This window comes from Scyliorhinus canicula, chromosome 9 (assembly GCF_902713615.1).
Source record: "Scyliorhinus canicula chromosome 9, sScyCan1.1, whole genome shotgun sequence".
Lineage (NCBI taxonomy): Eukaryota > Metazoa > Chordata > Chondrichthyes > Carcharhiniformes > Scyliorhinidae > Scyliorhinus > Scyliorhinus canicula.
In genome coordinates this window covers 37,102,787-37,127,260 of record NC_052154.1, presented here as the reverse complement: position 1 = coordinate 37,127,260, position 24,474 = coordinate 37,102,787, and the positions used below count along the sequence as shown (strand labels likewise).

Sequence of the window (24,474 nt, the reverse complement as noted above, 5' to 3'; positions counted from 1 at the left end):
TATTTGTGTCCTTTGTTTCAGACTCCACTGGCGCCGGGATGTCTGACCTATAGAATGTTTCAATCTCTTCTAATTGTTGTGTCCATTGTGCCTGGGAATCACCTTGAATCGCTCACTTAATATGCGCAGCTCGTTAGTTACAATGCTGTCTGGTTTCTTTAGCAGCTAGAATACAGGGGATTCTGCAAACTGCTTGTTTCTTTGCCAATGTCCATTTTTCCCTGTAACCTTTGCGTTCTTCCATTTTGTGTGAGGAAGTGGCCAACCCAGGTGGCTACACTCCCTCCTTGTGATCCTAACGTGAAAGCGTGAAGGATCACCTAAGTATGGTGTCTGCGTTCCCTGACCTCAGCGAGTTCCATGGCCTCTGCACTTTCCTCAACTATGCAGAAAATTTTTACCTACAATCTCTATTTGGCGCTATGTCATAGGGGACATGCATTACTCGGGAACCTCTAACTATCCTTGATAAACTACACTCACTCAAACATTTAAAAACATTCTAACTTCCTAACCTTACAAACAACAGTAGTATTACATTCCATTTCTCTGGCTCGGCAGTCGAGCTCAGTGTCACAATCAATTGAAAAGTTCCTTTATTTACAAGACAACAAATGCAAAATAAATCCTTTATCACACGTCAAGGGGCTGGGGGGACTGGTGAAATCCGAAAATAGGGGATTGCATTCTATATACTGTTGAGGTGCGCGAGTGGTAGGCTCTCCTTCGCCATTTCCTTATCCGAAGGGTCTGAACTATGATGCAGATAATTGCCAGTGCCAAAAGCAATTCTACGACATACGACAAGGAGTACCAAGTTAGAAATCTGGTACACCAGGTCGGGGTACTGTTGCCGTCTACTGGGCTTGGAGTGGTCTGTGTCTGGGAAACATTAACGGCCGGGGTCATAGGGGAAAGGGGGTTTGCGTTTGCGCGCAAACATGTACATATTACAGTGAAAAATGCAGTAGGCGTTGTCATCTTCCTTCTCTCTTCTCGTCCTGTTCTCTTTTCGAGCTTTGATCTTGCTCTGATCCTGCTTTGGTCCCTCCTTTGAACGTCCGAAAGCTATGGGATCAAGCATAGTATCTGTTAGTGTTCTGCTTAATACCTCGAATGATAGTATATCTGTCCTCTTGTGCCAATTTTCCCTTTATGAATGGTCAAGTCACTCCCTGTGACTCCCCTCATTTTTTTTTTATCACAACAAATTTAGGACCAGGCATATACTCGAATACTGTACCACCGCGAGCCATCTCACAGGCTTTGCAATTTACCATCCCAATGTTCCTGGATGTAAATAGCATCTGGAATGGCAACCAAAGGGCTACCTAAAACAAAGGAAACAAAACCAAACTTTTTAGAAATAGGACTTTCGAATGAGTTGCGTATGGGCCGCGACGGGTAAGATTTGGGTGGAATCCCCGGGTAGGGCGTGCTGTGCTGTACCCGAGCTTAGTTGACCATAGGGGTGGTCCTCAGACAGGGCGGGTCCTCAATGCCGTTTCTCCACTGCCTGAGCGACCTGAAACGAATGGGCAAGAATGTAGTCGTCATGGGGGTTGCTTCTTCTGTCCTCCAAACAGAAGAGCAGTTATGAAATGGGGTCCGGGCAAGCTCTCAGCTGTCCTAGCTGACCAGCAAGCCTGGCAAGTTCCCGTAGGTATCGGCGGACAAACTGTGCGTGTGGCCGCAGAGCTACTGTTGCTGGAAAACAAACAAAACCCAAACAAACAAACATGCAACAAACATACTGCAGGTTCCATCAGAAAAGGACACCGTTTATCTCTCAAGCGGTTCCTCTTTTTACATCATCTGGACACCTCAATCATTATCTTCTGCGAACAGGGTCGCAAAGGGGTTGCTGTGTCGGGAGTCTGACTTAAAGTCATCCTCTTCTCCCGGATCTCATACCCTTGTATGGATCAGGCATGCTATGAGTGAGTTGTGTGACCGAGGGTCTCTCTCGTCATTCCGGACGAGCCTGTAAGAGTTGTCTCGGTGCCAAATGGTCGTGTCCAAATTTGTATGAACGTTGTCGGGGTCATCATAGTTGGGCGGTGGGTCTGGTGTTTTAATGTAAGTGATCTCCAAATCACTGGAGTCAGGGTCGTAGTTGGTGTGTGTGGGGTCTGTTGTGTCAGGGCAGTAGAGAGGCGTGCTGTGGCTGTCGTCAAAGTCACAGTCGCTGTCTCTGCTGTGGCAGCTTGTGGGTGTTTCGGGGCGTGGTCTTATGTCAATGGGCGGAGTCGAGGTCGAGTCCGATGAGGTGCTGGTCTGTGAGGGGGAGGGTGGAAATGTGTCTCTTGTGGGCGGGGCGTGGTGTTCTGCTGCGTCTAGCAGGACATGGTGTGTGTGTGGTTGGACTGTGTTCCATATGCCTTTAACTGGTTGATATGGAACCAGGCAATCTTCCCGATGGGGTACTTTATTTTATATACTGAAGGGCTGACTTTGTCCACAATTGAGTACGGACCTGAAAATTTTGGGGCCAAAAACGTGCTGGGATTATAAACCGACAACATTACCTGTTGTCCAACCTGAAACTCTGTGGAATGTACTGTTCTGTCGAAACAAGCCTTGCTCTGTTTCTTTTCTTTCCCAATTTAACTGCGGCTGTTAACTGAGCTGATCTTACATTTTCCACTAATTGCTTTACTGCTGTCTCGTGTGTGAGGGCCGTCACTTCTGGGCTGGTCATGTCGAGTCCTAAAAGGAATTCAGAACCTTTCATGGGGCATCCGGTCATGAGTGTGTGTGGGGTGAAACCTGTTGAAGCTGAAATAGTGTTCCTTAAAAACATAAGTGCGAATGGGAGCACCGAATCCCAAGTTGCATTGTTTTCCTGGACCATCTTTCTACGGGTCGATTTCAGAGTCCGATTCATGCGTTCCACTATACCGCTGGACTGGGGGTGGTACGCAATGTGGAAATTTTGTTTAATGCCGAATATGGTCAGGACGTTCTTCATGACCCGTCCTGTAAAATGAGATCCCTGGTCCGACTCAATACCTCTGGGGAGTCCCCATCTAGTAAAGATGTGGTATGTCAGGATCTTTGCAGTTGTTTTGGCTGTGTTAGTTCGAGATGGGAAAGCCTCTACCCATTTCGTAAATGTATCAATGACCACCAAAACGTATTTATAGCCATTCCTGCAAGAGGGCAATGGACCTATAAAATCGATCTGGAGATTTGTCCAAGGGGCGAGTGTGACTGAGCTGTGCCTTCTTCGAATGCTTCTCCGGGTTATTCAGTGCACAAATCAAACTATTTTCGATGTAATGTGTTACATCCTCTCTCAAATCTGGCCACCAACAGAGCTGACTCAGGTGGGCTGTGGTGGGGTCTATCCCTTGATGTCCATGACTGTCATGGAATAAGGCAATCATTTGATTCCTGTCCTCAGGAACCACATACAGTTTACCTTTGAGAACTACACCATCATGTGTGGTCAGAGCGTGTTTAAACTTGTCATACGGGGCCAAAAGCTTTCCTCTGCTAATCTCCCAGAGATTGCTGTCCTGTCTTTGTGCCTGTACTAGGTCCTCAATGTTTGTCTGTGAGACCTGAATTGAACTCACAAGGGCACTAGCTGGGAGTGTCCAAAAATATCCGTGCCTAGAACCTGCTTTTGCCAGTGCGTCAGCTTTCACATTTCCAGGGGGGGATGACCGATGGTGACTTCTTACTTTAATTATGCCGTATATCCTATCCTTTGCCTTTTCTAGGATATGGAGGAGCAATGGGGCTGATGGAAGTGGCTTTCCGTCTGTGAAAACAAAACCTCTTGTCTTCCACAGGGGTAGAAAATCCGTCAAACTGTTGCAGACATATAGACTATCAGAATATATATCTGCTGGGTTGGGGAACAAATCTGGGTGGTCCACTATGTAAGCTATGGCCGCGAGCTCTGCTGTCTGTGCGCCTAAGTGACCGGGTAACTTTAAAGAAATCTCTTCTAATGCGCGTCCCTGCGCATCCTCTACATAGATGCCGCATCCTGTAATGCACTTACCATTTAAAACAGTGGATGAACCATCCACATAAATCTTCAAGGGGGCACACATGTCTGTGTGCTGGGGGCTTTGAGTTGAACTTCCTGTCTTCCTGGTGTGGCGTCTGTGTCCTGTGTTGTGGAGGGGGGCTACTATCTCGCAATCATGGGGTTGTCCTGGGTATTGGAGGTTGTCTGCTAAGAAGGTGTGTGTCTTAGTCCATTTAACGGTGATGTCCCGTCCTTGTAAAAGAAGTGTCCACCTCGCTGCTCTAATTTGGCTAACTGGACCGTCCTTCAGTCGTCCGTCCAATAGAAGCTGTGTGGGTGTGTGTTCGGTCAGAATCGTTATGGGGTTTAGTCCGGAAATGTACGAAAAGTACTGTACTGCCCAGAATACTGCGAGTAGGTGCCTTTCGTAGGCTGAAAATCCTTGCTCTACTGGGTCTAAAAGTTGGGAGGTATAAGCCACTGGTCGTAGCTGCTCATGGCGTTCCTGAAGGAGCACGGCCGAGAGGGTCAGATCTGTGCTTGCTACCTCAATTGCATAGGGGGAAAGCAGGTCTGGAACTTGTAATGCAGTGGCTGCGCTAAGGGCTTTCTTTAAATCGTCCACAGCCTCTATGCTGCGGAAGCCATTCCCAAGGGGCTCCTTTCTTAAGGAGGTCTGAAAGGGGGGCTGCCTTTGTCGCAAAACCATCGATATGGTTCCGACAATACCCAACCAGTCCTAAAAACGACCGGAGGGCTGCAACATTTTGGGGAAGGGGCAATTTGACGATCGAGTCCATTCTTTTGAACTCGATCTAGCGTTTGCCGTGCGTGATGACTGTACCCACATACATCACTTTATTCTCCAATAGTTGGGCCTTTCTGGGGTTTACTTTACATCCGATTGTTTTCAGAAGTTCCAGGAGTTCAGATAAAAGCGTGATATGCTCTGCCTTGGTGTCTGTCTGCAGTAATAGGTCGTCCACATACTGTACCAGACATTCGGGTCGGGAAAATTTTGCTAGTCCATTTGCCAGCTGTCGGTGGAAAATGGAGGGGGAGTTGTGGAATCCTTGTGGGAGGCATGTCCACGTGTACTGCTGACCTTTCAAAGTGAATGCGAATTTGTACCGGCACGCCTTCGCCAATGGGATTGACCAAAAGCCGTTGCTAATGTCCAAAACCGTGAAATATTTGGAGTTGAGTCCCTGCTTGAGCATGGTCTCGGGACTTGTTGCTACCGTGGGTGCTACTGCTGGTGTAACTTTGTTGAGTTCCCGATAATCAATGGTCAGGTGCCATGATCCGTCGGGCTTCCTCACTGGCCAAATAGGGGCATTATTAGGAGGCTACTGTCCTTAGTACGCCCTGCTCTAATAAGCTCTCTATTACCTTTCCGATTTCTTCCTCCGCTTCCAGGGGAAATCTATATTGTCTTTGTGGTCTCGGGTCAGGTCCTGTAATCTGAACTTGTCCAGTCATCCTGCTGCAGTCGTGCCGGTGACTGGCAAATGCTGTCCTGTGTTTGTTTAAAACTGCCCTAACCTGTTTGTCCATGCTGAGCGTGGTCGGGTCAAAACAAGTCGCCGACTGCGCTAATCCAATTTTCATACTCACCTACTGGGAGCGTTGCGGGTGCTCTGTCTGATTTTGCCATTCGCCCGGCACACTGATTGACTGGGTCGAACGACAGGCTGTGTGCATTCATAAAATCAATGCCGAGTATGTGTTCTGCTGTGTGGGGCAGATCAATTAAAACAACGGGGTGTCTGGTGGAGATATTCCCTAGCTGAATTAGTACAGGGGCTGTAATAGTTCCTTGCTGTGAGTGTCCTGTAAAGCCGCTGAGTGTTATTGTGGCTGTAGTGGGCCACGTGTTTGCCTGTGGTGTAGTGGAGGAATTAATGGTCGTGCGGGACCCTCCTGTGTCCCAGAGTAATTCTATGGGCTTTCCCTGAATTTTCGCTGTGACTACCGGTCGCCCGGATCTGTCCCAGAGGGTGTCACAGACCCAAGTGGGGGAGCCCGAACACCGTCAGTCCGTTCCGTCCACATTGATCTGTCCTGACTGCATCCCTATACTGTGAATAGGCTTCACTCTGTTCCTGTTCAGAGTGCCTTTCTGCTCGCCTCTCTGAGGTTTTTGTGGTGCATTGCATTCCCTAGCAAAATGCCCTAACTGTCCGCAGTTAAAACATTCCTGTGACTTCTGTGGGGGGGGCTGTTCTGTCCCTCATTTACCCATGCGGGGTTTTGGTGCGCTCTTACTGCTTCGATGTCAACCTGGGGTTGCGCCTCCTTGGGCTTCTTAAATGCTGTCTTATTGTGCACAGATTGCTCCCAAGCGCGGGACAATCTTTTCAAGACCCATTTTTCATTATGGGCCTCTTCTGAGGGGTCGTAATTAGAGCAGGCTTTCTGTCCTGCCTCTGTGGCGTGGGAGATAATAATGCGGGTCCATTTAACCATGTTATCTTGGGTCAAATGTGAGCGGTCTAATTCACCAAAAACTGCAGTGAAGTGAATCCACAGCCTTCCTGCAAATGCTGTGGGTTGCTCCATCTTTTTCTGCCTCCACTTGTTTAGGCCTTCAACTGGGTCTCCTCTGTTATACCCTATCGCATCCAAAATAGCTGTATGCATTTCTTCGATGGTGCCTCCTCCAACGTTCTGTGGGTCGGGGAGGGCTGCTACTACTGATGAGTCTAAACTCAAAACTGTGAACTTAACCTGCTCTTGCGCATCAAGGCCGTACATGGTCGCCTGCTGTTTAACTCTTGCAAAGAATTGGTGGGGGTCTGAAGTGGGGAGGAACGGGGTGATTTTCTCACACGCGTCCCTTAGTTGAGTCACGGTTAAGGGGGTGGTGTAAGTGATCTCGGGTGCGGCATCTGCGGTTGCTTTTCGTTGGGTGGTGACTGGGTTCATTGGTGCGGGTGCTATCTGATCTGTAGGGGGTTGGGGCGCTTTCCTTTTCTGCTCCGTTTCTAGCGCACATGTTCCCTGAACATATCGCTGCGCTGTCTCGCTTAACTCCTGCCAATCTGGTGTATTCTCTTCCTCTAATTGCATCCCAAAGGTTTCTTGGAAGCCATTCTGCACAGAAAGGAGAGATTGCTGCTCTGCAATCTGCTTCCTACATTTTGCATGGTCCACTGTGCTTTGCCTTTGCTCAGTGGTGGCAGCATGGAGTGCCCTTAAACCTGCCTTCAGGTCGCTACACTGCTTCAGTGTCTCTACCTGCTTCTCTGATTCTTGTCTTATCAAGACTGCACACTGCACATCCTGATAGGCTTTTTCGTATTGTACCTGGGAGCTGCTCAGATGGGCTAGACAAGACTGGTGTGCCCTCTTGGCATCATCCACCTCTCTATCCTTATCTGCCAACTTTGCCTTAATTCTAAATTCTCTCTTTCAATGTCCCTGACATCCACTTTGCTCATTCTATTTCTCTCCTCTAAATCTGCTCGGAGCGTCCTGACGACCTCCTCTGTGCCTCGCAATTGTGCCAAGCAGGACACAATTGCCATCGACTTACGTGCTTTACTCAAACCTTTCTTACGAATTTCAGACAAGTTCTCCCACCAAGTATGCCCTATACTCCCGGGACCTGTCTCCTCATTCGAACAAAACTCACTCCAAAGGGGCCATCCTTTCCCTTTGAGGTACTTCCTGAGTTCCAGCTCCTAAACGGGACACTGACCTACTCTGCTGCTGCTGGTCGCTGCGACCACGAACTGCTCTGGGTTCATGAGGCGTTCCATTTCCTGCATGGCCATCTCTTCTATCTTATGCTCCCTTTTAAATTTGGAACGAGGGATATTAAGGCAGTGCTGTAAAATACGGGTCCGGCTTTCGCTATTTTCCGAATTATAAACTCCCGACAGTTTGTTGCAACAAAAATCTCTCGGTTTTACCTTATAACCCTGTTAGTTACGCATGCAAAAACACACTTCCGAATTATGAGTATTGATTTGAACTACTTGAACACTTGTGGTTTTTCCTTTTCCCAATTGGATTTCTGATTCAAATTGCTGGCTCTCTCGGAGTGGTGGGGGGGGCACTTCTAGTCGAGTCCCATCTGGCTCGCCACTAAATGTTGCTCGTTCTGGGAGAGTGTGCTTTACACTCAATTTGGCTCTGTTTTATTCCTTAGCTCTAGAGTCGCCAGGTATCGTTATGATACCGCCACAAATTCAAGTTCAAGTTCAGACCAATGACTCAATACACCAGTTAGTAAGTTCAAAACAAGACACGTTTATTATAACACAGTTATTTACTACTCATGCATATAACACTAAAAGACTAGGCTATTCCTAACACTAACAGGCCAATACTTATCTGGAATAAGGGAACTGCCGGATCAGGGAACAATAGCCTCTTGTTTTGTCCTGGATCTGCAGGCTTCCAGTTGGTGTGGACTAAAGGGCTCAGGAGTGTCTACTCTCGTAGCGTGCGTTGTATGACACTTACTTGATGGCGGCTGCTGACCAGGCCTCTCCTTCTCAAGGTCTTCTGCTGCAAAGGTGTTCTGCTGGGAGGGCCGGCTGGTCAAGAAGAAAGAATCAGTCCTGGGACCTGACTTTTATAGGTCCCAGGGGCTTCGCGCCCTTCTGGGCGGACCCTCTATAAACTTGCAATCGATTGGGTCTCTTCCCAATCGATTGATTTGAATTTCCCCAATAACAGGGCTGTTCCTCGATCGCTAGGCGGTTCCTTCCACCTTATTTGTGTCCTTTGTTTCAGACTCCACTGGCGCGGGGATGTCTGACCTTCTGTAGAATGTTTCAATCTCTTCTAATTGTTGTGTCCATTGTGCCTGGGAATCACCGTGAATCGCTCACTTAATATGCTCAGCTCGTTAGTTACAATGCTGTCTGGTTTCTTTAGCAGCTAGAATACAGGGGATTCTGCCAACTGCTTGTCTCTTTGCCAATGTCCATTTTTCCCTGTAACCTTTGCGTTCTTCCATTTTGTGTGAGGAAGTGGCCAACCCGGTGGCTACAGTGACCCATAGAGAAGTTCTTTTGTTTGTTGTTATCCCACTTGATACCATTCCATTTCCTTCTCTGGTGTCTCTCAATTTTCTGTGTTTTTCTCACTAATATTTCCTACATCTCTGCCAAGTTTAAATCCTCTCTTAGAATCATTGAATTTACAGCACAGAAGGAGACCATTCAGCCCATCATGTCTGTACCAGCCCTTAGAAAGAGCACCCTACTTAAGCCTATGCCTGCATCCTATTCCCATAACCAGGTAACCGCACCTAACCTTTTGGACACTCAGGGGAAAATAGCATGGTCAATCCACCTAGCCTGCACATATCTGGACTGTGGGAGGAAACCGGAACACAAGGGGAGAAAGTGCAAACTCCACACAGTCATCCGAGGCTGGAATTGAACCCGGTTCCTGGAGCTGTGAGGTATCAGTGCTAACCACTGTACCACCCTTTTAGCACTAGCAGTTCTTAGTCTGCCCTCTACAGATCCCATTTCCTCAGAACTGGCATCAATGTCCAAGGAATCTAAAATTCTCCCTCCTGCATTTCTGCTGCAGCCACGCATTCATTCAAACCTATTTCTGTGGTCATTGGCTGAGACATTGGGAGTAATCCAGAGATTACTATCTTTGAGATTGTGATTGGTGGCTCCCTAACCTCTACCTGCAATACTCATGTCAGCCTGTTACCCTGACCCAGAGGTTGTGACTCCTGTCAGGACTTTGTCGCGGCCTGTTACCTGGTCCTGGAGGCGCTTGGAGCTGGATCCAGACAAGGTCCAGACAAGGCTGCTTTTACCCAGGTAATGGCAAGCCCAGAAGCAGAAATGCTGAACCTTGGAATCGGAGCTGGACAGAGTATGCCAAAAATTCCTAATGAACACGGAGCCGTAAGGAATTCCTTGTGCCTTTTAACCACTTAATAAGGGCTCCTATCAGCGCTTATCAGTTGTTTAATCAATTTGTGACTCTTATTGGGGACGTGGGGTTGGTAAGAGGAGTGATATGTGAGTTTTCTTTCGGGTTGAAGTGGCTTCAAGATGAAATTTCTGCACAAAAGTCTGTGTCACGGTTAATAAAGGGCCATACTGGACCTGGTATTGGGGAATGATCCCGGCCAGGTGGTTGACGTTTCAGTCGGCGATCACAATTCTGTAAGTTTTAGAATACTCATGGACAAAGACGAGAGTGGTCCTAAAGGAAGAGTGCTAAATTGGGGAAAGGTCAACTATAACAAAATTCGGCAGGAGCTCGGGAATGTGGACTGGGAGCAGCTGTTTAAAGGTAAATCCACATTTGAAATGTGGGAGTCTTTTAAGGAAAGGTTGATTAGAGCGCAGTTAATTGATGAGGGAAGAGCTGTAGATGTCATATACATGGACTTCAGTAAAGCATTTGATAAAGTTTCCCATGGCAGGTTGATGGAAAAAGTGAAGTCGTATGGGGTTCAGGGTGTACTAGCTAGATGGATAAAAAACTGGCTGGGCAACAGGAGACAGAGAGTAGTGGTGGAAGGGAGTGTCTCAAAATGGAGAAAGTTGACTAGTGGTGTTCCACAGGGGTCCGTGCTCGGACCACTGTTGTTTGTGATATACATAAATGATCTGGACGAAGGTATAAGTGGTCTGATGAGAAAGTTTGCAGATGATACTAAGATTGGTGGAGTTGCGGATAGCGAGGCGGACTGTCAGAGAATACAGCAAAATATAGATAGATTGGAGAGTTGGGCAGAGAAATGGCAGATGGAATTCAATCCAGGCAAATGCAAGGTGATGCATTTTGGAAGATCTAGCTCAAGAGCAGACTATATGGTCAATGGAAGAGTCCTGGGGAAAATTGATGTCCAGAGAGATCTGGGAGTTCAGGTCTATTGTACCCTGAAGGTGGCAACGCAGGTTGATAGAGTGGTCAAGAAGGCATACAGCATGCTTGCCTTCATCGGACGGGGTATTGAGTACAAGAGTCAGCAGGTCATATTACAGTTGTATCGGACTTTGGTTAGGCCACATTTGGAATACTGCGCGCAGTTCTGGTCGCCACATTACCAGAAGGATGTGGATGCTTTAGAGAGGGTGCAGAGGAGGTTCACCAGGATGTTACCTGGTATGGAGGGTGCTAGCTATGACGAAAGGTTGAGTAGATTAGGATTGTTTTCGCTGGAAAGACGGAGGCTGAGGGGAGACCTGATTGAGGTCTACAAAATTATGAGAGGTATGGACAGGGTGGTTAGCAACAAGCTTTTTCCAAGAGTGGGGGTGTCAATTACAAGGGGTCACGATTTCAAGGTGAGAGGGGGAAAGTTTAAGGGAGATGTGCGTGGAATGTTTTTTACGCAGAGGGTGGTGGGTGCCTGGAATGCTTTGCCAGCGGAGGTGGTAGAGGTGGGTACGATAGCATCATTTAAGATGCATCTGGACAGATATATGAACGGGTGGGGAACAGAGAGAAGTAGACCTTGGTAAATAGGCAACAGGTTTAGATAAAGGATCTGGATCGGCGCAGGCTGGGAGGGCCGAAGGGCCTGTTCCTGTGCTGTAATTTTCTTTGTTCTTTGTAGCACTGTGGGCTAAATAGCTGGCTTTTAAGGGGTAGTGATGATGATTGGCCAGTCAGCCTGTCTCATTATTGAAAGCTGGCGATGCGGACTTGTTTCTTGGGGTTGAGATTCCATTTGCTTGTCTGCAGATAACCTTCTAAATCAAGGTCCTAACCAGTATGATGATCCTAGTTGGTCAAGCAATGGTAAATTTATCAGGGCCCCCTTGTAACATGCTGCCTGTTTTTGGCTGGTTGAACTCCAGCAACTACATTTTTGAGGTTAGCTGGGTGGTCAACAACTATTGATTCCTTTTGGTTGGGTAGCTGGGTGTTGTAATCTCCAGCAAGAGAATGTACGCTCATAGGTTAAAGACATTCTATGTTTGCAGAGTTTTCAGTGACCCTTAAATGTAGTGTTGTGTTTTGCATGTGCAGATTAAATTGTGAAAATGCAAAATATATATCATGGGTAACGTAAAGCACATTTTCAAACAAGTAAAAAAAAAAATCACAAGATCAATCCTAAATTTTACGGATTAGATTTAACCATGAAGCACTGTCTGCTTTGCAGATGTAAACACCCTTGGACAAAGTGTTGAGATTTACTCGAATTGTTACACGGGTGAGATTTCAGCTGCTTGGAGACACTGGAGAATCTGAGATTGTTCTTTCGAACAGCAAAAGTTTAAGAAAGATTTAATAGAAACCTTAAAAAAAAAAGTGTATTTATATAGTGCCTTTGATGTAGTAAAACATTTCAAGAGAACGTCATGTAACTGAAGTATTGTGTTCGGTTCTGGGAATTGCACTTTATGGAAGATGTGATGGCATTAGAAAGTGCAGAAAGATTTATGAGAATGGATCCAGAGATGAGGAACTTAAGTTATGAAAAAAGATTGGAGAAGTTGCAACAGTTTTTGGAGATTTCATGGAGATATTCAAAATTGCGAGGGGTGTGAAAGAAAGGTACAGCACAGGAACAGGCCCTTCGGCCCACCATGTCTGCACCGACCGCACCAATACCCATGCCGGGCAATCCCGGCCCGATACCGCACGTGCACAAAACATGCCAGCTTGCACCTTGGTACTGCCACCTGGGCACCTTGGCACTGCCACCTGGGCACCTTGGCAGTCCCAGGCTCACACCCAGATGGCACAGCCAGGATGACACTGCCAGAGTACCTTTCCACACTTCCGGGGTCCAAATCCCTCTATTCTTATCCTATTCGTGTATTTGTCAAGATGCTCCTTAAACGTCACCATCATACCTGCTTCCACCACCTCCTCCGGCAGCGAGTTCCAAGTGCCCATTACCCTCTGTGGGGGGAAAAAATCTTCACTCGCAAATCTCCACTAATATTTGCCCCTTACACCTTAAACCTATGCCCCCTAGTAATTGATAGTAATTTATAGTAGATAGGGAATTGACAAAGAAGCAATTTACATAGAATTTACAGTGCAGAAGGAGGCCATTCGGCCCATCGAGTCTGCACCGGTTCTTGGAAAGAGCACCCTATCCCCTACCCAAGGTCAACACCTCCACCCTATCCCCATAACTCAGTAACCCAACCCATCACTAAGGGCAATTTTGGACACAGGGCAATTTATCATGGCCAATCCACCTAACCCGCACATCTTTGGACTGTGGGAGGAAACCGGAGCACCCGGAGGAAACCCACGCACACACTGGGAGGATGTGCAGACTCCGCACAGACAGTGACCCACCCGGAATCGAACCTGGGACCCTGGAGCTGTGAAGCGATTGTGCTATCCACAATGCTACCGTGCTGCCCAGTGGCAATATGAGAACAATTTTTGCGCAGTAAATGGTTACACTGCCTGACGGTGTACTGTAGGTAGGTTGCATTCAAGAGGGAATTAATTGGAAAATGGTAAGCCTCACTCTAATGTGCAGATTCCCAAGTTACCTGAGGCTTTGGGCTTCAACCCCTTTGCTTCAGAGACCTCGGGCATGCACTGTTCAGCACTGGTCCTCACAAACAGGGACCAGACGGAACAGCATTTGTAGGGATCTCCCAGGGGATCGGAGGCCTCCAGCTGCCACCTGGGTACTCTGGCAGTTTCATCCTGGCTGTGCCATCTGGGTGTGAGCCTGGGACTGCCAAGGTGCCCAGGTGGCAGTGCCAAGGTGCAAGCTAGCATTTTTTGTGCACGTGCGGTATCGGGCCAGGGTTGCCCGGCATGGGTAATGGTGTGGACTGGGACCCTCGGTGCATTCTGGCTTCGGTGGGGGGGGGGGGGGGGGGGGGGGGGGGGGGGGTTGGTGACTCGGAGATCAGGAAGCCAAATTGGGATTTCTGGTGAGTGAAGCTCCCCACTGTACAAAACAGGGCCATATGCAGCCCCAGCTGCGTATTCCTCGTTCAGACACCTTATTCAACCCGAGGCGCATTGAATAGCCATATGTTTCTCGGCACTGCTTTGGATTACATCAATTTATGGACGGTGATGAAAAGTACTTAGCTGTTGCATAGATAGAGCCAGAAACAGCATAGATTGGGGTCTCTGGAAAGGCTGGGATGAGTGGTGGACTGATCATTCTGTGCAGAGTGCACTGCTCAGCAAGGGCAAGAGACACATTAGAAAACAGAAACAAAAATGTTTTTATCAGATCTACATTGTCACAATCCCGCACCTCATCAGTCCAGGTCAGATACCAGAGGAAATTTGCTCATATCTGGGACTCACTTGGGGACCCAGGGATCTAAGGAATAGATATAAACTGCAAGTGGTCAGGAATGTACTAGAATGGCCTGCTTCGCCAGTCCATGTTGTAATTGATTGCCTTGACTAGGGCAGAAAGTGCAATAGTCCTTTGAATAATTTTTTGTTGAATTGTTGTATATGCTTAGTTTTGCGATTGCATTAGAGCTGGAAAAAATTTAAATATTGGAAGTGCACGTCAGTCAACATATGAAAGGGAAAAGCTTCATATGTGGCCGCTCAAATGAGTCATCCTGCGTTATCCTGCATAATAAAATGATTCAGACCAGATTCAAGTGAGAGCTGTAGTGCACCGTAGCCTAATGGGATGGCTTCTTTGACCAGCTGGTGTTTTCCTATCCTTTATTTTCAAAGGTTTCATATCCGCTACTAGTATATCTTCTTTCTCCGAGAGTATGTGCTGCCGTTGTGGGCTACATCCCGCATTTCCCGCCTGAGTTGACCCTGAGTCAAAAAATAATAAAATCACACCCTTTTGTCTGTCTTCACAGAGGAAAATGTTAAAAGCTCCCCAAAGTAATGGAGAATCATAGGACCAGTGGAAACAAGAAACTGCAAGATATTAATATTAGTCAATGGGACTTAAAGTAGATAAATCTCCTGGATCTGATGATCTATCCCAGAATTTTGAAAGAGATGGCTCCAGAGATAGTAGATGCCTTGCTGGCCATCTTTCAAAATTCTGTAGACATTGAAATGGTTCCTGAAGGTTGGAAAGTGGCACATGTAGCTGCTTTAAGAAAGGATGAGAGAAAACTACGAATGACAGACCTGTAAGTCTGATATCAGTAGTAGAGAAAACGCTAGAAGCTGTAATAAAGACTGTGATACTTGGAACACGTAGAAAGTTATGAGTCAACAGGGATTTATGAAAGGGGGAATCATGCTTAACAAACCTGTTGGAGAGCTTTTTGAGGACATAACTAGTACAATAGATGAGCTGCCAGTGGATGTGATATATTTAGAATTGCAAGAAGCTTTTGAGAATCATAGAATTTACACTGCAGAAGGAGGTCATTCGGCCCATCGAGTCTGCACTAGCTCTTGAGAGAGCACCCCACTGAAGCCCACACTTCCAACCTATCCTTGTAACCCAGCGACCCCACCGAACCTTTTGGGCACTAAGGACAATTTAGCATAGCCAATCCACCAAACCTGCATATCTTTGGACTATGGAAGAAACCGGAGGAAATCCACGCAGACACAGGAATAAAGTGCAAACTCCACACAGATATTCACCCAAGGCCGGAATTGAACCCGGATCTCTGGAGCTGTGAGGCAGCAGTGCTAACCACTGTACCACTGTGCTGCCCTGATATGAGGTTAGTAAACAAAATTGGAGCACATGAGATTGGGGAACTGGTTAATGGACAGAGTTAGAATAAATGGGTAATTTTCAGGTTGACAAGATGTGACTAGTGGGGTACCACAAGGGTCAGTGTTTGGACTCCAGCTATTCACAATCTATATCAATGATTTGATTATTGGGATTCAATGTAATATTTCCAAGTTTGCAGATGGCACAAAACTAGTTGGAAGTAAGAGTTGTGAGGACGATGCAAAGAGATTTCAAGATGTCATGGGGACTCTTAATTGAGTGGGCACAAACCTGGCAGATGTAATACATTGTAGGGAAATGTGAAAAGTGGTTAGCACTCCTGTCTCCCAGCACTAAGGACCCAGGTACGATCCCGGCCCAATCCGGGCTCCACATTGACTGTGTGGAGTTTGCACATTCTCCCCATGTCTGCGTGGGTCTCATCCCCACAATCCAAAGGTGTGCAGCGTATGTGGATTGGCCATGCTAAAATGCCCCTTAATTGGATAAAAAAAAACAAAAAAATAAACTTCAGTAGGAAAAACAGAAGTACAGAGTATTTTGTAAATGGTGTGACGCTGGGAAGTGTTGCACTGCAAAGGGACTTGTGTGTCCTTGTGCATGAGTCATTGGAAGCAAATGTGCAGGTACAGCAAGCAATCAAAGCAAGCAGTGTTTTGGACTTTATTACAAGTAGATTTGACGATAAGAGTAAAGATGTCTTACTGCAATTATGTAGAGCCTTGGTGAGACCGCTCCTGAAATATTGTGTGCAGTGTTGGCCTTCTTATCTAAGGAAAGATGTACTAGTCATAGAGGGCGTGCAATGAAGATTCACTAAATTAATTTGGGGAATGAAGGGAGTGTCATTTGAGAAATGATTAAATGGATTGGGCCTTTATTGACCGAATTTCAGAAGAATTAGTGGTTTTCTCATTCAAATAAAAAATATTCTTACAGAGCTCAACAGGGTAGATGTAGGAAAAATATTTCACTTGGCTGGGGGTTCAAGAACAAGAGGTCACAATCTCCGAGTAAGAGATCAGTCGTTTAGGACTGAGGTGAGGAGGAATTTCTTCACTGAGAGGGTGGTGAATCTTTGGAATTCTCTGTCCCAGACTGATGTGGAGGCTCAGTTGCTGAGTATGTTCAAGAGGTTGATAAATCTCTACATATTATAAACATCATAGGGGAGGCAGTGGCGTAGTGGTATTATCACTGGGATAGTAATCCAGAGAACTAGAGCAATGTTCTGGGGACCAGGGTTCAAATCCCACTTGGGCAGTTGATGGAATTTAAATTCTATAAAAATCTGAACTAAAAGTAGATAACCATGAAACCATTGTAAATCGTCATAAAACCCCATTTGGTTCACTAATGTCCTTTTAGGGAAGGAAACCTGTCATCCTTACCTGGTCTGGCCTACATGTGACTCCAGACCCACAGCAATGTGCCCATCCCTGAGAGTCAATGTGGTTGACTCTCAGTGATGGGCAATAAATGCTGATGCAGCCAGCGATGCCCACGTCCCATTAACAAATGTTGCAGTTACATGAAAGTGAAGTTACATGAAGCTCTTTCTGTTCGACCCTGTTTTGGCAGTGTGTTCCATTCCAGTATCTATTTGTGCAATGGGTGCTTTAGTGCTGAGAAAATAAAGAGCAATGGTACCTTTTGGGAGTTTAATTTTCCAAATATCGAACAAGATTCAGGATCGGAGCAGAAATAAATTTGAATTCTGTATTCTTTTATTATTTGTATGTCAGATTCAACTAGTGAGCCACTTTCAAAGAGCAAAATATCATAATGCTGAAGCCTCCAGTGTGGTTGGTTGTCGTAGAGGTTTAAGTTCTTGATGGGGTTTTATTAATATTTATCTCTTTACACTTCAAAAAATTGTTAGATTTTCTTTTATTGTGGCTTGTCAACTATGTAATTATAGATGATCCATGTACAGTCTTTGTGTTAGTCTTTTGTGACCTGTGGAACTCGTGGCGCAATGCCAGCATCATCTTCCTCCAGGTCTGAAAGCTCTGTGATTGAATTACTTTGAGGTGGTGGAGCTTTTTGGCGAAGATGAAATGGACTGAATGGCCTCCTTCTGTGCTGTAATGACTATTAACCATAACCAGTCTTCAAACAAAGATTTTCATGTTTGAACTTCACGTTGATTTTAGCTTATTGATCTTTAAATATAGCTGTCTGTATATTCAAGATGTGTCTCAGCCAAACCCAATCGTTGAGCTACCTCATGCACAAATATATTAATATCAGCATCTTAAATTATGTAAAGTAACCTTTCTTTCATGTACTTTTGTTCACATCATTATTTTATTTATCTAGTGTTTTGGCAAGGATATTTAGATAAAAGACTGGCCTAAAAATATATTAAACAAATGCAATGAATATACTTGTGTTTAAGCATTATTCTTGTGTTTTGTAGGTGTTGCAAGGCGCACAGTTAATTGCAGTGGCTTCTGCTGAACATCAAACCAGTGGAGTAGATGGATCACCTCTACAGGGCAGTGACATCCAGGTGCAATATGTACAGCTTGCACCAGTAACAGATCATACCACAGCAGCTCAAGTGAGTAACAGAATGGAGACTTAGACAATTTATTTAGAACTTAGACAATTTATTTCCTCTTTATTATGAGAGGTAAATTAATTGATCGGTATAGTTGTAATCTTGGCTACAAGTCCAGGCTCTTTTATTTGTCGACCTCCCCCATCCCACATCCTCCATATCCCTCGAGATTGGGAACCATAGTCTCAGTTGGACTGAATTGATCTTTTTAAGTTCAGCAAGGCTTTTTGTCTTGCAACTATCTCTGTTTCTTTTAACCAGGCCCTATGCAACATCCAGACAGCACCATCCAAAAGACTTGAACCTTAGAGGCACTATGAAGAACAATCCTATGTAGTACAAATGTTTTATTCTCATGACATATTCTAAGGGCGCCTAACTCCTGGTTTCACTTCCAAGTTTAAAATGACAAATTTTCCCGGTAAATTAGCACCAACTGATGTTAACAGAAGAATTGTATTTTGCATCGAGTGATGAATATTTTGTCATTTTAAACTGAAACTAACCACACTTATAAATACCCAGCATAAAGAATATAATAGGAGGGCAAAATCTGAAATATAAACAGAAAATGTAAGAAATACTCAGCAGGCCAGGCAGCGTATGTAGAAAGGGAAACATAATTAATGATTCATATTATGTTCTAATTCTGATTAAGGGTCACTGATCTCTGTTTATTTCTGCACAGATGCCGCCAGATGTGCTGCGCATCTGAGGTTCAATTATGTCCTTCAGAGTAGAAAACCTGCCACCCTCACCTCATCTTGCCTACATGTGACTCCAGATCCACAGCAATGTGGCTGACTCTTAACCACAGCAATGTGGTTGCCCTCTGAAGTGGCCTAGCAATCCTCTCAGTTCTAGGGTAATTATGGATGGTCAATAAATGCTGGCCCATCCAGCCACACCCACATCTCATGAATGAATGAAGAAAAAATTCCAACACCTCCCATTTCTATTGGAATGGAATTAAACCCCTTTTTCCAGTCCTTCAAAAAGCAATGAGAAACTTGTTGTGAGACTCTCATTCCCCTTGAGCAAGAAACCCAGCAGCAGCTGCCTGAGATCTGCTTTGGCAGAACATTAAATATGAATTTCAGAAAAAATGTTTAGTTATGAAGAAAAGATGCACAATTTACTAGGCAATAAAAATCAATATCAAAGTAATAATACATAATTAAAAAAATTAACAATCAATAAAGATGATTCTTAAAAAGTGCCAAGCAACTGAGCTAACTAGATACTGCCAAACCTGCTGAGAATTTCCAGCACTTTGTTTGTATTAAAAGCAATGGGCGGAATTCTCCGTCCATTCATGGAAGTGGGATTCCCCGGTGCCGCTGCAGTGAATGGAAAATTGGGCTGAGCACCAAATTCTCCGTCCTTGCTAGCAGTGGTAATGGGGTAGACTTTCAATGGAGAATCCAGGCCAATATTCTTGGGGTCTTCTCTTAGACAGCAATCAGTTGAGGATGTAATGCTTTTTGAATTAATATTCCCCTGATGCTAAATGTGAAATTGTTTCATGGGCATACTGGCTACGTTCAGTACTAATTTGTTTGTCTTCTCCATTTACATCATTAGACTTCCATTTCTGGAGTCAATATTAAATAGGAAGTCTGCCAAGGTTTTTGGGCATGACATTAATTGCTGTAATGATAGAGGCCAAGTGCCACTTTGCTGGGGTTCAGTGCAGCATTGGCTGCCTCCTACGTGGCTGTGTGTGCCAGAACGCTGTGAGTGTCATACAGCCAAACCTGCTGATGTGATACCTAAATAGCAAATTTGGACTATGCAGATCCAGGCATGTATTTATACATCACTTGCACCAACAAGCTTCCGCTGGAAATAGTCCCTACTCTAGCATTCCTGAACTTATTTTTAAGGATTTATTGTAAAGTATCTGAAATGTTTTTGGAGGTGTTGTGGTGGATTCCTGGATTTGCCAGAGCGTTGCTGCACCCTCAACGGAATGGGTAACAGGTGCACAAAGCAGACAACAGATATGGGTGAAGCAATACGTGCCTCTGTGTCTGCAGCACGACAGGGAAATGGAGTTGAAGTTGGAAAGAGGACAGCTGTGCGTAATGCTCTCAGCTAATTTGGAGCCAGTTTATCCCATTCAACTTGACAATGGCAGGAGGTTTCTGGCAGGCTAGGCAATGTACACATCTCAGTGTGCATGTCCATCAGTGCTTTCCTGTATACTGCTCCATAGAGGTCATCATCTGAGTTCACAACAATAGCATTGTCGCGGGCCCCATTGCAGCCAACGCCATGATGCTGAGAGCCATCACCTCCATGTGACTCAGGAGATACAGGTATCCTTGTTCTGTTTTGCTCCCTTCTGTTGTGTTGCACCATCTTCTGCAACTGAGAGGGAAGAATACAGTATTGCACTGTATATGGAGGCATTGATCGATGAGTGATCGGTATTTATTGTCACGTACCGAAGTACAGTGAAAATTATTTTTCTGCGGCCAAGGGCACGTATATTGATAAGTGGATATGAGGTTAGCAGCATTGGTTGTTGTGTGAGGGTGAGAAGGCATATCTGGATGTTTTGCGTGAGTCCCGAGTGCTCAGGGTTGCAGGTGGATGAGTTATAGGGTTGTGGTGATGTAAGTCGTGTGAGAGGTTGTGGTGTGGTGGGTAGATATCATGTGAAGATGTGGGTGTTCCTATAATTCATGGATTGCAACTGTTAAATGCTGGTCCAGCTAGTGATGCTCACACCTGATCACCTACATGAAATCTTTGTACTTTTTATAATTTTTATGCTTCCTGATGCCTCCAACACCATATCTGTCACCGAGAATCCTTTCTCTGCCCTGTGGTTCCATTTTCCATGATTTAAATTCTAGCAATATTATTGAGTGCGGCTTTACAAAATATCAACATAATGCTGGTCAGACCTCTACTGAGTACAGAGATTGAAGAGGACTTCAGCAATGAAGAATCCACTTGGCCCCGTGCTATAGTCAGGTAAATGAGGTGGGAGCACCAAGTTTACATGCTGCCCGCGTCCAGGAGCAGGCAGTTCGCAAATTGTGATCCACCCAAAAAAAGGACAAAAAATGTTTCTCGCTCTTATGTTTGGAAGACCTAACATAAAGAAGTAGGAATATTACTGTAACAGTTTTGCTTCTGAAGGGTGTTCAAGCACATTTCTCCCCATAGTTCTTCTCTGTAGTCAATGGAAACTAGATTTCACATTGCTTAGTGCTTTAAAACCATCTGCTTAAAAGTCATTGGGGTATATTTTGGCAACAAAGAGGCCACCATCATTTGAGACTCTGTCTTTATCATATAGCAATGAACAACAGATATTGTTGGAAATTGGATCCGAGCTGTCACCAGCAAAGTTGCAGGAACTTGGATGAAGGATTGCAGTTGCAGAGGCTTGGGGTTCCAAAGTAGCATTGTGTTTGATTTCTAAATTTAGTTCACCTCATTCAGTAATCTGTCACATTCCACCATAACTCTAATAAGTACTAATAGCTTCCTACCAACACCTGTTTCTTATCAATTGCTATTGTTTACTCTGAATCCCAACTATTTAAGTTTGATTTGTGGGAGGAAACCGGAGCACCCGGAGGAAATCCACGCAGACACAGGGAGAACGTGCAGACTCCGCACAGATAGTGACCCAAGCTGGAAATCGAACCGGGCCACTGGCGCTGTGAAGTAACAATGCTAACCACTGTGCCACCGTGCCAATATGTTGGGAAGGTTAATCAGGCGATATTTTCTTCCAAGCTCGTGCTGATTGGCTTTAACTATTGTTTGCAGACTATCCTCAAGTCTACTCCTGATAACTATTTTCATTGTTTAAGTCAAATCAAAGCAAGACTAATGTGTTTATTGTAACTGTTTAGTCAACCTCTTGAAAATTTGCTGACATTTGCCTGTATCCAAGCTAATCTCTCTCCTGGTTGACTCCTTTAAAATTATTTCTGATGCCCCATAGATTTCTTCCAGTCTCTCATCACTTTATGGTAGATATATATCACCTATTGATTTGGGTTTGTGATTTTGTGAACGTGATTTGTTTCTTTGAGCTCATTTACCTATCTAAGAATTCCATCACATATATAATAAAATAATTATTTTAACTTGGTGTATCTTTGGAAAAGGCATATTGCTCATGTCATTACTTGGACAAAACTGCCACTCAGCGTATTTACTACTTTGTGCTCAACCTCAGTTTAAGTTTACTTGTATCTTTTACTTTTTTTCTGGTTGCGCTTTTGCTGTTTCAGTACTGAAAAAGTCCTTCCCTGCAATGCTAAGTATTGCATTAAGCATAATACTCAGCAGTTACACCTTTTTTCAAGACTCTGGCCGAAATTCTCCCGAATATCAGCAAAAGCCAAAAGTGAGAAGGAAAAGCATTGTTGATACCGTTAATCGCATCACACATTCATGTCAGCATGAAACAGAATTTGGACATCTGGTGGGTTTTTCTGCTTCTGTCATTGAACCTGCCTGACAAAAACTGGAATGGAAAATCCCTCCCCACTTCTGATCACCCACTTGACAAGTTGCTGCATTATTTATATACATTTTAGTGGGCCTCATTTTGTATCTCTTTTCAGGATATGTACTGGCCATTTTCCTTCTTCATTGAATTTGATCTTATTTTTTAATCCATTTGAACCATATTTGCTTAGTCTGATTTTGTTGGTGTTTTAATAATATATTTATCCAGATCAACATTATACCTTTAAAGATATCTCACATTGCTAAAGTGTGATGAACAACTTTGCACAATTCATTTGTGTTAGTTTCCTGGTTTTATCAAATTTAGCTTTTTTACAATTAAGTACATGCATATTTTTGACTTCCAGATTATGTTAAACTACATAATTCTGTGCTTGCTGCCCTCAGTATTGCAACAATCTTTACCAACTGGTCAACTAGGTTGGCACGGGGAAATGCTTGAGGAGCACTTGCTGCGAGTGCTGGATATTTTTGCCCCACTGAAACGAGGAAAGAATGGTAAGGTGAAGAAGCCTTGGGTGACAAGAGAAGTGGAGCTTCTAGTCAAGAGGGAGAAGGAAGCTGACGTAAGGTTGAGGAAGCAAGGATTCTGGCATGGCTCTAGAGGGTTACAAGGTAGCTAGGAAGGAACTCAAAAATGGACTTAGGAGAGCTTGAAGGGGGCATAAAAAGGCCCTTGTGGGAAGGATTAGGGCTACCCCAAGGCGTTCTGCACTTAGGTGAGAAATAGGAGGATGATCAGAGTGAGTAGGGCGGATCAGGGATAATGGAGGGAACTTGTGCCTAGAGTCTGAGGAGATGGGGGAGGCCCTAGATGAATATTTTGCTTCAGTATTCACTAGAGAGAGGGAACATTTTGCTCATGAGAACAGCGTGAACCAGGTTAATAGACTCGAACAGGTTGATGTTAAGAAAGAGGATGTGCTAGACATTTTGAAAAGCATTAGGGTAGATACGTCCCCTGGGCCTAACGGGATATATCCAAGGTTACTACGGGAAGCAAGGGAGGAGATTGCTGCGCCGTTGGCGATGATCTTTGCATCCTCGCTCTCCACTGGGGCAGTACCGGATGATTGGAGGGAGGCTAATGTTGTTCCTCTGTTCAAGAAAGGGAATAGGGAAATCCCTGGGCATTACAGACCAGTCGGTCTTAAGTCTGTGGTGAGCAAAATATTAGAAAGGATTCTGAGAGATAGGATTTATGATTATTTAGAAAAACATAGTTTGATTAAAGATAGTCAGCATGGCTTTGTGAGGGGCAGGTCATGCCTCACCCACCTCATTGAATTCTTGGATTTCTCATGAAATGGCCAAAGAAATCAGGCATTACAAATGGTTTAATTTACTTAATGTTTATTTAATTTTTATTTACTTGAAAAGACTAAGACACATTGTAAGAGAGTGAGACCATCTCTTGGGAAGCTTTTGTTTGTAATTTGACTACTGTCCATAAATTAAGTGTTCGCATTAAAGTAAAATAGTTGAATGTTGGTAGTATGCCATTGATATTTGCACAACTAGTAATTCTAACACCAACCTTTGTATTGTAGAGCTCAATCCATACGAATCTAACTAAAGCTTGTATCACCATATTACTCATGGTGCAAATGCAATCTAAAAGCTTACATTATCATGAGAAAAATATTTATTTTCTTCTTATTCTGAGGCTGGAGCTTCTGTATTCTGCATAGTTCTTCATTTCGGTATGATAGACTAGTCCAGTTATCCACTGTGAAATTATTAAAATACTTGAGAAGAAATTGGTGCATACAAGTACACAGTAATTTTGTTAATTTATTA

General features: G+C 44.7%; 1 protein-coding gene across 6 annotated transcripts in view; it reads left to right on the top strand.

Moving 5' to 3' along the window:
* Positions 1 to 24,474, top strand: part of LOC119971244 (BTG3 associated nuclear protein) — a 253,758-nt gene that overhangs the window by 180,458 nt on the left and 48,826 nt on the right. For 4 of the 6 annotated variants that reach the window (XR_005461786.1, XM_038806519.1, XM_038806518.1 and 1 more), the window contains one exon: positions 18,028 to 18,171. Coding sequence is in view for 3 of the 6 variants with exons in the window: in XM_038806519.1 (XP_038662447.1) it covers positions 18,028 to 18,171 (144 nt within the window). In the remaining 3 variants the exon portion in view is untranslated. Of the gene's footprint in view, positions 1 to 18,027; positions 18,172 to 24,474 lie in introns of those variants that run through there. The other 2 variants (XR_005461787.1, XR_005461788.1) reach the window with 2 other exon arrangements.